The sequence below is a fragment of the Schistocerca serialis genome, chromosome 2 (assembly GCF_023864345.2).
Source record: "Schistocerca serialis cubense isolate TAMUIC-IGC-003099 chromosome 2, iqSchSeri2.2, whole genome shotgun sequence".
Lineage (NCBI taxonomy): Eukaryota > Metazoa > Arthropoda > Insecta > Orthoptera > Acrididae > Schistocerca > Schistocerca serialis.
In genome coordinates this window covers 647,980,788-647,996,070 of record NC_064639.1, presented here as the reverse complement: position 1 = coordinate 647,996,070, position 15,283 = coordinate 647,980,788, and the positions used below count along the sequence as shown (strand labels likewise).

The following is a 15,283-nucleotide window of genomic DNA, read 5'->3' as shown; positions in this document are numbered from 1 at the left end:
CCCGTTCCATTGCTACCCCCAATGGCATGGTGTGGGTGATGGCTGACAATGTCGTATTCCCAAAGGAGTGGTCTCGCCTAAAAACTCTATTAAATTAGCCCTGCCACTGATAGTCTACAACCGGAAACAACATGAGGATTCGATCCCCAAGTTGTCACAATACTCCACCCTAACTTAATCAGGATCGGTAGTTGGAGTGTGAAATACTATGGAAAGCGGAACCACTTGGTGTTGATATTTAGTATAAAAACAACTCTGAAAGAAAATTATGCAGATTGAACCAGTATAGACATAGAACGTTAGCTCCTACGGGTTAACCTCAATGTGAGACGGGCAAAGCATCGAAGGCTTCAGTCAAGGTCTTGGTCTCGTTTTCAAGACAAAAACACAATAGTCGTTAGAATCGAAGTTACGAAATCCTCCATCCCGACTGACACTGACAGTAGAGAGCCTTGCGGTCAAAGAAGTGGAACTTAACACATTTACAGTTAAATATTCCCTATCTGTCGAGCGATGGTGCGTATACCGATTTCAGTAGTGGGAAGAGCAATTCTGCGGAGTCGATTTGCTCGGTGTTTCCCGCGGTCTTGCAGAAGAAGTGCGTTGCGTAGCCAAAAATTCTGACTGCACAGAGGATGCGTCATAGGCTCCTAGGTTAAGTAGAATGCCAGACACGAGTGAAGAATTACGCTTGCACATAAGCCAGGAGCAGAGATTTGATTCAAATGTGCGGTCGCAGTGAAGCACTTCGTAATGACTGTCTTCACAAAGAAGTAAAGGTTCGTTTCTCTGTCCACGGAGCAACGAATGATGACGTTCCTAGTGGTGAAAGTAGCACTTTCGTATCAAAACGTGAGTCAGTACACTAACGCCCTGCCAGCAGTTTCCCAAAACGCTGTGTAGCTGGTATGTCCTATCGACACCTGCCAGAGTCTTTTCGCTGAATCAGTGCCCACTTTACAGCAAACATCACCTCATTAGCGTGAACTCTCCTTAGCCAGCCGCTGTGGACGAGCGGTTCTAGGCCCTTCAGTCCAGAACCGCGCAGCTGCTATGGTAGCAGGTTCGAATCCTGCCTCCAGCATGGATGTGTGTGATGTCCTTAGGTTAGTTAGGTTTAAGTAGTTCTAAGTCTAGGAGACTGATGACCTCAGATGTTAAGTCCCATAGTGCTTAGAGCCATTTCAGCCATTTGAAATCTATTTGCGGCCAATCACTACGCCAATTACAAACCGAATACCTCCCTCTCTGTGAGTCACGAAGCTGTCAGTCAGCCGGCTTTAGCTCATACTCAGTTCGATAGTATCTCCTAAAACAACGTGTGGCCCCTCCTCTATCTACAATGCAGCCAACCAGATGCGTTGCTGTGTCTCGTGCCGGGAGTATACCTTGGCGACAGTCTCTGCAGCAGGCGACACCCATTCCTCGTGCATTCCTCAGTGCTAAAAAGCACTGCTGGTGGTGCTTGTAAGATGATATCTCAACGATCTTATGCTACCAAGTATCAACTAATAAATGATTAATATTTCGGTAAGCCCATCTAAAATGATATCCCATACTAAGAAAATTAAATAGCAAGTATCAAAATGATTCATGTGTCAAAATCTTGCCGTCCTACACAATCAAAGTGCGGTAGGGCGCCTAGGTTTTTTTGTAATACCAGGAACGTTTCCGTGCAGCCCTGTGAACACGGCCTGATGTCATTTTAGAAGACGAAAATCTCCACTGCACATTGATCATGAGGATGTAGAAGAGGCAACAACATTTGTTCACCGGGAATGTTGCAGTAAACATCGAGGTTCATGTTCGCACTATCCTCTAGAATCGACGTGCGAAAAGCCTCTTGGATCAGTCAGTGCACTTGACGCTCTGAATCCATTGAAGAGGCCTGATCGAGACTCGTCCTACCACACAAATTGAAACCAGTCGGGGACTGCCTAATTTCTGTTTTGTTTGGTCCACTGAAGACGCGCTGCTTCGTGTGCCTCTGTAAGCCTTTTGTGAGACGCCCTATTCATGTACAATATATGGAGTTCTTTTCATAATGTTTGTTAGAAAATGGTTCAGTTGGACCTACAATCACTGGCAGCATCAGCTGCTGTCAGTCTGAAAGACATTATCAGTGAGCAGAATTGGTAATCGTCACTAAACCGGATCCGTTACGAACCTCATTACGCCAGCTGTCGTCACGCCACCCCTACTTAGCTGCCAGTGGTAGACACGTTAGACAGTCCATGCTGATGAACCAACAAAGTATTACTTTGAGAAGTGTTACCATGGGCACGTCCGAACACGATAGCTCGTTTCTGCCATTCTGTCACTCCTCTACCCCATGCAAATAAACAGCACTTACACACCACATCAATAACGTGATGTTCGTAAGCTGTCACATGGGCACATGGTACGGTCTCCACACCATCTACAGCGTTCCAAACCGGGAAATATGCTCACTAACAATTTGTCCTTTCAGCTTACGTTTCTACTGGTTTACTTTGATCTCTCCCATTGAATACCAATACTGTCCACTTCACAAGGTGCTGACTGTATTCCAAACAGTCTTTGTCCAAGCTAGTCCCTCTTTTATAATGCCCTTGCTGCCGACGGTACACTATACTCTAGCCTATCTTCTTTCCTTCAAATATTGCTAAGTTTACTTGTTTCTAGAGAACTGATGGAATACGACAGTAGAAAACACCTACACGAGAAATTTCATTTTCTACAGCTTCGAGGAGATCTGATGTTTGGATACCCAGCATGGACAGCAGCCAGAATTCACTCGTCTGTACCTGCCGCTCAGCCCGTATACTTCTACCACTTCGATGTCGTAACAACACTCAACCGAGCCAGAAAAATGGTAGTTGCGGAAAACGTCACAGGTAAGTACTGTGTCACTCCTAAAACTTGCAATGATCTTAACTAACATACAGAATAAGTATAAATGCCATTTTATTTCCAAGACATTAAGAATTTGTTACTCAACAGTGGTCGTTATTAGCTACAACAGCAGTATCACAATCGGAAAATTTTTGAAACTTCTGAAAGATGTACGCTCGTGAGCAGTTGAACTAGCAGTATTTTCGGAGAAACAGAGTGAACACACCTTTCGCCGTGGTTTATGGAACAGTCCCTTCTGTCACGTGACTGCAGTACCGGCCGTCCGTCCTAAGTGCCATTTCCGCATTTGTAGAGCGCAGAGTAAGCAAGACGCAAGATATCACTGAATTTGAGGACGAACATATCGTGCCTGCCGCATGACACACCACTATTTTATGCCTCGCGCAGCCATCCTGCTTTTCACGTGCTACCTGACTACGTCGATGCGGCGCCAGATTGATTACCATGGGCAACTACTTGTTGTTGTTACACGATAAGTCATACAAATCTAAAGGCTGTAAATTCAATTAAATATGCAGGAAATATAATTACGAATAACTTCAAGGGGAACCCTCTCATAGACAATACTGTCGGTAGTGTGAACCTAAACACCGATTTATTGGCAGAAATCTTGCAAGGAATAAGGCAACTTCTCGCTAGCATCGTTACAGAACACACTAGTAACGTAAATTTGTTATTGAAACACAAGTACCAAAAGTTTGGTACGGAGTTTAGGAAAGAATACGTCGGTCGACTACGAGAACCATATTCATTGTTTTTACTTTACCATATAGCTGTGGGGAATGGATGGTCTAGATCTGAATGAACCAATACAAAGGAGCGCACACGTACATTCCAGAGAGACCCTAGTTAAGGCCCATTGCTTTACCGCAGCTGGTCACTCACTTCAAGAACGGCATAATCCCAGCTGAGCGTTTCGCCCTTTTTTAAACGTCTACGGATTTCGCCGCAGAACTACCGCCCTTACCGTAACTTTACCGTTTGCTCATATAGATGTGCTATCAATGTCGCTCTTCATATGTCGATAGTATAAGTGGAGGACGATTTTGTTGGGTGACTAGCTGCTCTGGCAGTTTGAAATTAATATATTTGACTGAACGATTACTTTTGATATTGAAACTATAATTTTTCAAAGAGAGGACGGGACATGTTTTTGCGTGTCCGTTTCACGAACGAAGTGCTATACTGTCATCTCTCGCAGTGACCCCAGAGCTAAAACTAGAGTAAGTTAGGCTCACAAAGACGGCCATCTTCCATCCCCCGTGGCTTCTGCTAAAGGAATGGAGAAAAGTTACTTCAGTAGACTACGTAGACACGCACCGAATGGCGCAGTATATACGTAGATGTCGAAAACATTTTACAGCCAACCTGATATGACCGCTCTTCGGGTAACCGCAACATGGGGGTCAGTCAGAGCTGGACGCAATGTTGTCATAATATAATTCGTGCCATTTATGATGGACGTTACTCAAATAATTAAAAGCATAGAACAAAAATTTGATGCGTAAGATATAGCACTGGTGCCGTCTAACACTGCCTCTAGCTTTATCAGTGGTGGTGGTAAGTTCCCATATGACCAAACTGCTGAGGTCATCGTTCCCTAGGCTTACACACTACTTAATCTAACTTAAACTAAAGACAACACACACACGCATACCTGAGAGAGGACTGGAACCTCTGACGGAGGGACCCGTGCGACCCGTGGTAAGGCGCCTCTGGCCTCATTTCTCAGAGACATAGAGTCCAAAAGTTTCTTCGAGTATGTTATATCCAAATAGAGCCACTCATTTATTATTAAATCCCGTAGATGTACAAAATTCCTGAGTTATTTACTTTTGGGTGATGTAGCGTGCGAGTCGAGATGCCATAAGGTGGCTGACAAGGGACCCACCAGAAATGCCTGTCATGAGCTTTCATGACCCTCATATATATGTGTGTCTTGTAAAGATGCCATACGGTGGCTGACAAGGAAAGCACAAGAAGTGCCAGTCGTGAACTTTCACGAGCCTTATGTTTGTGTCTCCTGTACCTGTAACGATAGTCGTGTTTCGACCAGTCGATCGTAGCGCAGAGGCTAAGATTCACGGCTACCATTCTGGCGGCACGGATTCATATCCTGCCTGTGAACCTTTATTCAGTTTCATCGTACGGAATATAACTAAATTGTATACGTCATCCTAATTATTCAAAAAAAGTCATTTCCCTAAAAAATTAGTCATTATTGCAAACTTTATTCAAATATGTTTTCCATTTGTTACAGAATAGACTCAAGAATCGTCTTGCTGGTCATCTCTTGCACAGCTTGCTCTGCTAGAACATAATTCCCGATGCTGTTTTTCGCTGAAACAACCGATACACAAATTCGTAGAACGTCAAGCACAATTAATGAGAGCTACTGCCCTGCCGACACACTGGTTTTTCAGAAGCGATATCGGTAAGATAGTTCGCCTGAATTCGAAAACGATTGCTCTATATTAGATCAAATTCGATACGAACCACGCGTATTTGATCAGTCCTGTGAAATCGGATACACAAAATTGATGCAGAATTAAAGTATGTATTTTTTATGGACACCTCCCCCGGAGCTATTTTTCTATTAGTCTTTGGCAATTTTGAATACTTCTCGTGAAAATTTAAAATTGCCTACAAAATTCGCATATTTGACCATGTGGAATACATTTGGATAGGATAATTTTTACAGTGGGAGTGTACGATTTTCTGTCGTGTACAAAGATGTCACCCTAATCTATCTGTCCTTCCACGAATCACCACAGTGAGGAAATTTTTGTTTTCTCACGTACAGTGGAATGATAGACTTCAAAAAATCTTCGTACAGCACTTTCGTGAAGTTCCCCGAATCCGTGCAGCTGACAGTTACATTCTTTCAATTTATGAGTCAACTCGGAAACTCTGTTTGAACAATGAGACAAATTTTTTGGATGGTTCTAGCTTAAGTGGAAGAACGTCAGGCAGTGTCATTCCTGATGCAGCTACAGTAAGCTCTGCTATGAGCGAATAGCTAAATTTGTTGAAATCCTTTTTCTGCGCAGGGACGGTTTTCGCTCCTTGTTCTGCAAGAGATCTAATGTGCATCGGTTGCTACTGGCAGCCGGTTTCATCGGTATCAGTTACATAACTGAAGTCAAAATTAGGTATCAGTTCTTTCATCCATATCTGGAATCGCCCACGCAGCTGCTAATATCTCGTCCATCGTTGTGAACTCCTTAGAGCTGTACAAATATTTGGAAAGGAAAACGCATTTGAAGAAAGTGATCGGTAATGATTGATTTATTAAAGAAATTACTCAAAATGTACAAACGTGTGTGAAATCTTATGGGACTTAACTGCTAAGATCATCAGTCCCTAAGCTTACACACTACTTAAACTAATTAGCCTAAGGACAAACACACATACCCATGCCCGAGGGAGCACTCGAACCTCCGCCGGGACCAGCCGCACAGTCCATGACTGTAGCGCTCCAGAGCGCACGGCTAATCCCGCGCACCTAATGAAATTACTACACTGAAAATAATTATTAGAATAACTCTGCGTAACATATAGTATTTAATGATTTTCTTTACGATTAGTTTGCAGAAATAGTGCATAGATAGAATTTGTACGTATACTGCAAGCTGCCGCTGCGATAGGCTTGCTTTGCTGAAATGTTACTAATGTTATAGTTGTAGGAGATACGCATAAAAATTCAAAACAAATGTTCTCGGAATCCACTGAGTCTAACTTTACCAGGGATAATGGTGGCGATAGGTCATATTATGGAAGCAATGAGACCTTGGTAGATCGCTGGAGGGAGCTGGAACCAAATCCGCACTCACAAGTCACCTAATTCCCGTAAATTCCGGGGAACGTTCAGTGACGTTTAGTGATCCATCGGGTTCAAAACTGGCGAGCTGCGGGGCCAGCACATCAACGGAGCTCCGTCACACTCCTGGCCCTGTAACATGGCACATTATCCTGTTGGAAAGACCGGCTGCTGTCGGGAAACATGATCTTCATGAAGGAGTGTACGTTGTCTGCAACCAGTATAAGATACTCCTAGGCCGTCATGGTATCTTGCACGAGCTCCACTGGACCCATGGATATCTGACTGAGGGTTCTGCAGGGCGTAACGGAGAAGCCGCCAGCTTGTCTCCGTCCCGTAGTACAGCTTTCAAGCAGCTCCCTTAGAAGACGACGAATTCGCGCCCTCCCGTCGGCGTGATGAAGAAGGTATCGGAATTCATCAGACCATGCAACGGTCTGCCACAGTGCCAAGGTCCAATGTTGATAGTCAGGTAGCCATTTCAGTCGCAGTTGCCGATACCGTGGTATTAGCAATGGCACATGCACATAACTTTGGCTGCAGAGGGCCATCGTTAGGAGTTTTCGGTGCACTGTGTGTTCAGACACACTTGTGTTCTGCCCAGCATTAAAGCCGGGTATTAGTTCCACCACAGTTCGCTGCCGATCTTGTTTTACCCTCCTGACCAGCCTTCAACGTCCGACATCTGTAGCCAGGAGTAGCCATTGAATCTCAATATGTCAGGACGTGGTTTCACCTTGGTTCCGCCACGTGTTTAAGGCACTCACCGCAGCACTTACCGAAATCCCGATAAGTCGTGCAGCTTCAGAAATGCTCGTGACGAGCCACCAGGCCATCACAATTTGCCATGGTCAAAGTCAGATAGATTGCACGCCTTCCCCTATCTACATACGGGCAGCATGCTCACTGATGTCACAAGCACCGTGTGTGTCTGACTAGCAGCCATTCCTCTTCAGGTAATGCTGCTATCGCCTGGCTGATCAGTGTACATCTCGATTCATGTTCAGGACAGCCTGAATGAATGGATACACCGGCCGTGGTGGCCGAGCGGTTCTAGGAGCTTCAGTCCGGAACCACGCTGCTGCTACGGTCGCAGGTTCGAATCCTGCCTCGGGCATGGATGTGTGTGATGCCCTTAAGTTAGTTAGGTTAAAGTAGTTCTTAGTCTAGGCGCCTGATGACCTCAGATGTTAAGTCCCATAGTGCTTAGAGCCATTTGAACCATTTGTGTGGATCCAAATCATGGCATGAAAAATAAACCCTTAGAACCGCAGAGTCACCTCCGGCTCGAACTACAGTTTGCACACACTGCGTGTTACGCGACACATTAGGCCACTGGTGCACTTGGCTTATGTATCGATTGATAACAAGCTAAATCGCTAATCGTCGGACCACATTACACTCCTCCATTCAGTTGCTATGTAGTTTTGTATTTTGGCCCGCTGAATTCGTGGAACTATTTATGCCGCTGCAATCAATGGCCCTTTCGCGATGTACCAGACTCCTTATATCAATTGCCTACATTTAAGTTCGCAATGTTCACTCGGAAGTTGCTTGAACTGACCTACGTTCAACGACAACTCCAATTCCTGTCCGATTTTAAAATGACTGTCATAGAAAAGGCGTTGCAGTCTTCCGCAGTCTTTGTCAGTTAGGGTACTTTTCAGTATCATAGTTCACGCTGTGTGACACGGCAGTAAATGAAAACTAATTTCTATAATTCGTTGGATGGTATGCGTTTATATATCAACGAATCAGGCAATATGGTTGACGCTGTGGTCAGGGGCACATTCAAACACGATAGCTCCTTTTTGTTATTTAGGGATTCGTATACGTCGACTGTCTTCATTAACGGAATGGCCCACACTACGTGTTATGGGTACAAGCAGAGGCATTTCTGTTGATGACTGAGGAAAGCGTACTGAACAACATTAAGTCAGTAGTTACTTCATAAGCAGAAAAATAGTTACAGCTGTTATGAGTAGCCTGTTTCTAGGTTGGTTAGTACCTCCAAGTATATATAGCTCAAGCAAGCCATTAATGTTTACTTTCCGTTGGGTAGAAGGTTAGGTACTGAAGTGTGGATGCATGGACGCAAAACGGTGTATCCATACTGACAGATGCAGTCACTTTGCAACTTTGCAATGCAGTTAGGACAGTGCAGAAAACTTCAGGTAGTGATGTTTTTGTAGGAAGATCGTTGGATGCCACTTCACTAAGATGACTTCCGTCAGCAGTGGTGGGTCACACATGAGCCTCGTACCAGTTCGACAATACCCACAGCGGTCCAGGCAACCAGTGTGCTCTTTTAAGGGGTTGACTGACATTTTCAGTGGTGAGCTAGTATCAGAGGTCAGCAAGTAAGGGACGTTTCATTGACTTGTTACGTCATGTGAGACCATTCAAATGTGGAGTCTGCTGACTGAGGAACGGATGTATGTATGCTGAGAATCACCAGGGTTCAAATGGCTCTGAGCACTATGGGACTTAACATGTGAGGTCATCAGTCCCCTAGAACTTAGAACTACTTAAACCTAACTAACCTAAGAACATCACACACATCCATGCCCGAGGCAGGATTCGAGCTTGCGACCGTAGCGGTCACGCCGTTCCAGACTGAAACGAATCACTAGGGGAGAGGATAAGAAGTACATGAGACTAAGTGAGTTAATTAAGGTCGTAATGATAATGAAAAGGCGTTAAATTGGACATTAAACAATTTGACTGGATGCTAGGTCCATCAGAGGAGTCCTCTGATGTATTCCAAGAAAGAAAAAAAATCAGGGGTGAGCTAAATGATGTAGAGAAATGACGTTAAGAGGCATGCAGAGTCAATAAGAACAACTACGGCTGAAAACTAAAAAGCGCGTAAAACACTACAAGAGGTGCATATCCGATGCTGCATGTAGGCTGCCTGATGGGGTTTCAAGTTTACACTACTGAATGAAAAGGTTGCACGGAATTGGAGAAGCTTGAGAAACTATGCTTAAGGAGGGTCTCGGGTGCAGTTCTTGGTTGAATTAACGTCTTACACAGACCACGCTGAAGGGCGTTCTGAAAAGTAATACCTCTGAATTTATGTTGTGAAAACTCTCAGATCTTTTTAAATAAAAGAAATAGTATTTCCCTTCTGCACCTTTATTCCTCACGTCTATATATTTATTTCTCAGTATAGTCACCCTGCCGACGAACACATATCTCTCAACGAGAGACCAGTTTGTTGATAGCGTCACTGTAAAATGTATTACTTTCTTGATGGAGCCACAACCTCACCTCTCCTCGCACCGTTTCATCACTATCAAAGTGAAGTCCTCGATGGTGTACTTTAAGTTGCGGAAACAGATGAAGATCTTGTAAGTAGGCTGTTTAGGTTTTCTTATTGGTAACGCCACGTAGCGCTCTGTGTGAGAATCACTGGCTGTGCTGTGTGCAGTCTGTGGCTGCTTTGCATTGTTGTAATACTCGCAATTGTAGTATTGGGCAGCTGGATGTGAACAGCACGTAGCGTTGCGCTAAAAATATTGTGTGTCGGGTTAAGCCCAGTCGTGTATAATTGTTCAAAGGGGACGTTTCATAATCTGATTGGGACAAGTCACGTGTGTGGTTGATAGCGTCGGATTGTTGCAGATGTCGCAGCGATCGTGTGTAATCTGGCATTGTAACGCTGAAGGAGATGGTGCTCCATGTGTGGACGGCCTTTTCAAATTCAAAACTCACAGATCGCTGTTTGTCACACGGAGGCACAGCTCCTTGTTACACTCTACCATTAGGAGTTCTCTAGCGGCAAGGTGCTCCAATGGTTCAAAATGGCTCTGAGCACTATCGGACTTAACATCTGAGGTCATCAGTCCCCTAGAACGTAGAACTACTTAAACCTGATTAACCTAAGGACATCACACACATCCATGACCGAGGCAGGATTCGAACCTGCGACCACAGCGGTCGTGCGGTTCCAGGCTAAAGCGCCTAGAACCGCTCGGCCACACCGGCCGGCAGAGTGTTCCAAATATATGTAAGCATGGAGAATAAAGATCAGGAATGATAATACTGTTTTTTTTTATTTAAAGAGTTTTAATAGTTTTCACATTAAAAATTCAGCAGTATTACTTTTCAACACTCCCTTGTAAGTACATACTGTACCTTATGTTTGCAAAACCAATTTAAATAAGATTATTTACTCATAGAAGCTGAAAGTCGACATTGACCATTTTATGATAAATGAACCATAATCCAACAAACTGTTTCGAAATTTGTAATTTGAGCATACCAAACAAAAAATTTCTACGGTAGGTTTCCGACAATTATGTTCTGTAACACTGGAGACACAACGAGATGCAATTTTATAATCGGGGCAGCTTTGTACAGTGGTCAGTTGCACGCAGGATGCTTGTGTTCAGTTACAGTCTCCATTTAATCATGAATGGCTATTTTGTAACACTGAAATGGAAAATTTTACTTATTGGTACTATTCACTAATTTATCGAGGTAACATGTTCACTGTCTGACGCAGGCGTTGCCCACGCAGATGAATTACCGTACCTGTTCACTTCTGAGGCCGGTAAGGAAGACGAGATAACATCAGATTCTGTCGAGGCGAAGACCATCGCACGACTGACCCGATTATGGACAAACTTCGCTAAAACAGGGTAAGTACGCGGACATATCCACCACAAGTTAATAAACGCTTGCGCGAACAAATGGCGCGAAGATCAGTAGATGCCACTTCATTAATAGATTCATACAACTCTTTGTGAATCTTTTTTGTGTCTTCAGAAATGTCAAGCCTTATGTGTAATTATTTACAAATATCATGCTGTGCTGCAGTAAGTAATAAGGTACTATCCACTTCCGAACAAAAGAGTTGTATCTCACATTCCTGTAAACAATATAAACAGTTGAAATGTAGCAACAAAACTGGTACTTAAGTGCTGAGAGCTACTTGCGCACTAAACGAGGTGTCTCAGCAATTGATTGCACAACGGAAAAAGGATGAACACAGATAATGCTATGAACCCAATGACGTCTCTCACGACGCGATATGAGGGCCGTGTACAGTGAGGCAACGAAACAAATGTGTGTGTTTCAGATTCCTCCCTTGCGACAAATGTTCTAAAATATGGTTCTTCTTGTATTAAGCTTGCCTGTAATCTAAATTTTTAATGTACTGTGGTAATGAAATATTTAAAATCTTTCTAATTGTTTCGTTTCAGTAGTAATAATTTAAATACTACCTATTTCTATGAATAACGGTATTACTAAGTGACTTTGTATGTAATTCCGAATCAATTTATGACTCCAAAAAGAATGATTCATCTGCAGAATTCTTCTTCTGTATGTGTTTCCGTACCTCCTCTTGCGGAATGTTGCAATGTGAACAGCACAAATTTCCATTCCGCGTTTTCCTTCTTTAATATCACTGTCCCATTACTATTCTTGAGCAAGTGGTCGTTATTTCCATACTATTGAAATTTTCTTTCATTTTTGCTGTATCTTTCATGCAAAGTCAGTTGCGTTACACTCAATGAAGCGTGTAAATGACGCAGATGAAGTAAAAGAAATATCAGAAAAAACCGGTCGGAAATGCTGAATCGACAATGTAATGAAAGTTGAGGCCAGCCTATGACACAAAAGTAGATTTTCTGTCCTTCGTGTGGCTTCGCCTTTAACCATTACACGGTCTGAGCACGTCTCCAGACATGACTCAAACTTTCACTGTCGCTGATATTTCCGCCTATTACTACTACTTCCGAATCTTATGTTCTAACAACAGTACAGCCAGAGGAACGGATAACAAGGTGAATGTCACATTGTTCTGCCTTAGGGATATGCGTTAATTTAATTACAACCACTGAAATGAAAGTCATTGCATTTACTCGTAATTGATTTAAACCTCATTGATACTAGTGGATTTAATTCGTTTGATGTATATCCACTGGCTGGCATGTTCTATGGCCCTACATCACATCTGTTCCTTCTGGCGGTCCTAATGCGTAATGAAGAACCTACGTTTGTTTGTTACGAAGTAATGAGCTAGAATATCACTGGCAATCAAATTTTTTCAGGTCTGGAGCATTCTCTGAAAGTCTAATCGTTAAAAGTGAATCATATAAAGCCTGTATATATGAGGAGTGGAGATCCAGTCTGACATTACATTTCCCCAGTCAGAGGCATTAATTTCATACCGTGACTTTATTTAAATCGTCAACTCACAGTTTCAAAAATTTATTCTTAAATAATCATTTAATATTTTTGAGCCACAGTAATGTAGTAACGTTTCAATGATATTTTCGCCATTTGACTGTACAAAGGTTTTTGTTTTATATTAATATCAAGATTTCGGCATTGAACCATTATCAGGTACAGCAATGCTGGCTATAATTCTGTGATACGTGAAGTCATCGTTCAGTTCTATTTAACCGGGTGTCTCCGCGTGATTTTGCACTTATCTACAAGCTGGGCACGCAGTTCAGTAGAACTAGACGATGACTTCACTTCTTGAAGAATTATACCCAACGCTTTCGTACTTGATATTGGCTCAAGGGAGCCAACGGCCTGGCCGCAGCGGTGAAACCGGTTCCCCACAGATCACCCAAGTTAATCGCTGTCTGGCTGGGCTAGCACTTGGATGGGTGACCATCCTGTCTGCCGGGCGCTGTTGGCAAGCAGGTAGTGCACTCAGCCCTTGTGGCGCAAACTGAGAGGCTACATGACTGAGAAGTAGCGGCTCCGGTCTCGTAAACTGACATACGGTCGGATTAGCGGTATGCTGACCACATGCTCCTCCATATCTGGATTCGGGAGGACGACGGTTCAATCCCGTCTCCGGCCATCCTGATTTAGGTTTTCCGTGATTTCCCTAAATCGTTTCAGGCAAATGCTGGGATGGTTCCTTTGATAGGGCACGGTCGATTTCCTTCCCAATCCTTCCCTAACCCGAGCTTGCGCTCCGTCTCTAATGACCTCGTTGTCGACGGGACGTTAAACACTAACCACCACCACCACCACCATATCTGGATCCAGTGTGGGCTGAGGATGACACGGTGGCCGGTCGGTACGGTTGGGCCTTCCAAGGCCTGTTTGGACAGAGTTTAGTTAAGTTTTCTAATGGCTCAAGGCCGAAATCATGATAGTTATATGAAATTAAAAAGTTTGCACAATCAAATGGCGGAAACATCATTCAATTATTATTGTTAAATGGTCACATCCGTACGAAATACAGCGCTTATTATTGAGGTTTCTTCGCAATGAATTGCATCACGTTCTTTTAATGGATAGCTATGCTGATTATAATATCACAGTTGCTACGAAGCAATATTTTCTTTTCAAAATCTCGATAAAAACGTTTCTGTGCCAGCTATGTTGTTATTTTGTTGCATCATTGTTGGGTACAGAGACTCGATGTAATTTCTAAATCATAAAACAATTCTAAATATCACCTTGGGTGTCAAATTCGTCACACAAGGTGTAGTGCATCATGCAATACATTAAGTTATAGCCAGTTTCGGCCTGATGCCACTTGAAATTTTTAAACACGATTCACACCTTACCGACACAATTACACTGTACATTGCCCACTGTCCGAAACTGACCTGTAATATACTATATTACATGATGTAGTAAAGGTCGTGTTGAATAAATAATTTAGCAATCTACGGTGGATCGAAACGTCAAATGATGAAAACTGTCTTTGTAACCCAGAAATTCGTCGAGACTGGAGGATGGTAATGACAAACGCTTAAGTCCCAAACTGATTGTGTAATTTTTCTGCAGGAGTCCCACACCCGACCATCACGATCCGCTCTTCGCCGTGACGTGGCCTCCCTTCAGCAGTGAGGACCGCAGCTACTTGGACATCGCCAATGACGGCCTGAGAGTGAAGAAGGACCTAATGAAGGACCGGATGCTTTTCTGGGATAAGATATACGGATCCTCAGTCACCACATCGCCAGTCTTACACCAAGAGTTGTACACGAAAATTAAAAACGCCACAATATTTTAAGAGTAGGCCTGATAGTTTAGAGCGGGTATCACCATTGTAGTACTGTATTTTCTTCATGTAGCCGAAGTTTATTCACGTTCACAAACTTTATAGGCTCATAACATTTTTTCCTGTGCACATTCTCATGATAACTTGTCCTAATGGTGAAAGGACGAAAATAGAACGGAAAGCACAATCTTCGGATGTTTCAATAGCTCCAATCCATCCTAAGTGCCTTATATCGTTAATCCAATACATAAGTGACATAACATTTGCATCTCTTCAGACACTGTGAAGGTGATTTAAAATTAAGATTTGTGTCTTGGTATGATTTCCGCAAGGGTCGCAGAGGTATGGCAAGCACTCACTGTTTCTCATTCACTCACAGAATGGTGGAAAAAGGAAGAATTTTCTCTGTAAACAGAGAAATTTAAGAACTTATATACAATTTTAGGAAGGAGTTTACGCTACTGAAATCTTTTATGGGTACATTGGTGAGTAACTACTAGCATAATACATATGAGACTACAGAAGATCCTGGACAAATGGAGACAGCATTTATCGTTGAATTTCTGGATTCCATTTCTTTA

The 15,283-nt window shown here is 43.1% G+C and overlaps 1 protein-coding gene across 1 annotated transcript in view; it reads left to right on the top strand.

Moving 5' to 3' along the window:
• The window catches only part of LOC126455657 (juvenile hormone esterase-like), a 79,654-nt gene extending 64,805 nt beyond the window's left edge, over nucleotides 1–14,849 (top strand). The window contains exons 8-10 of the mRNA XM_050091424.1: nucleotides 2,723–2,876; nucleotides 11,226–11,361; nucleotides 14,486–14,849. Of these exons, the coding sequence (XP_049947381.1) occupies nucleotides 2,723–2,876; nucleotides 11,226–11,361; nucleotides 14,486–14,714 (519 nt within the window). The 3' untranslated portion in view covers nucleotides 14,715–14,849. The remainder of the gene's footprint in view (nucleotides 1–2,722; nucleotides 2,877–11,225; nucleotides 11,362–14,485) is intronic.
• The last annotated feature ends 434 nt before the right edge of the window (nucleotides 14,850–15,283 follow it).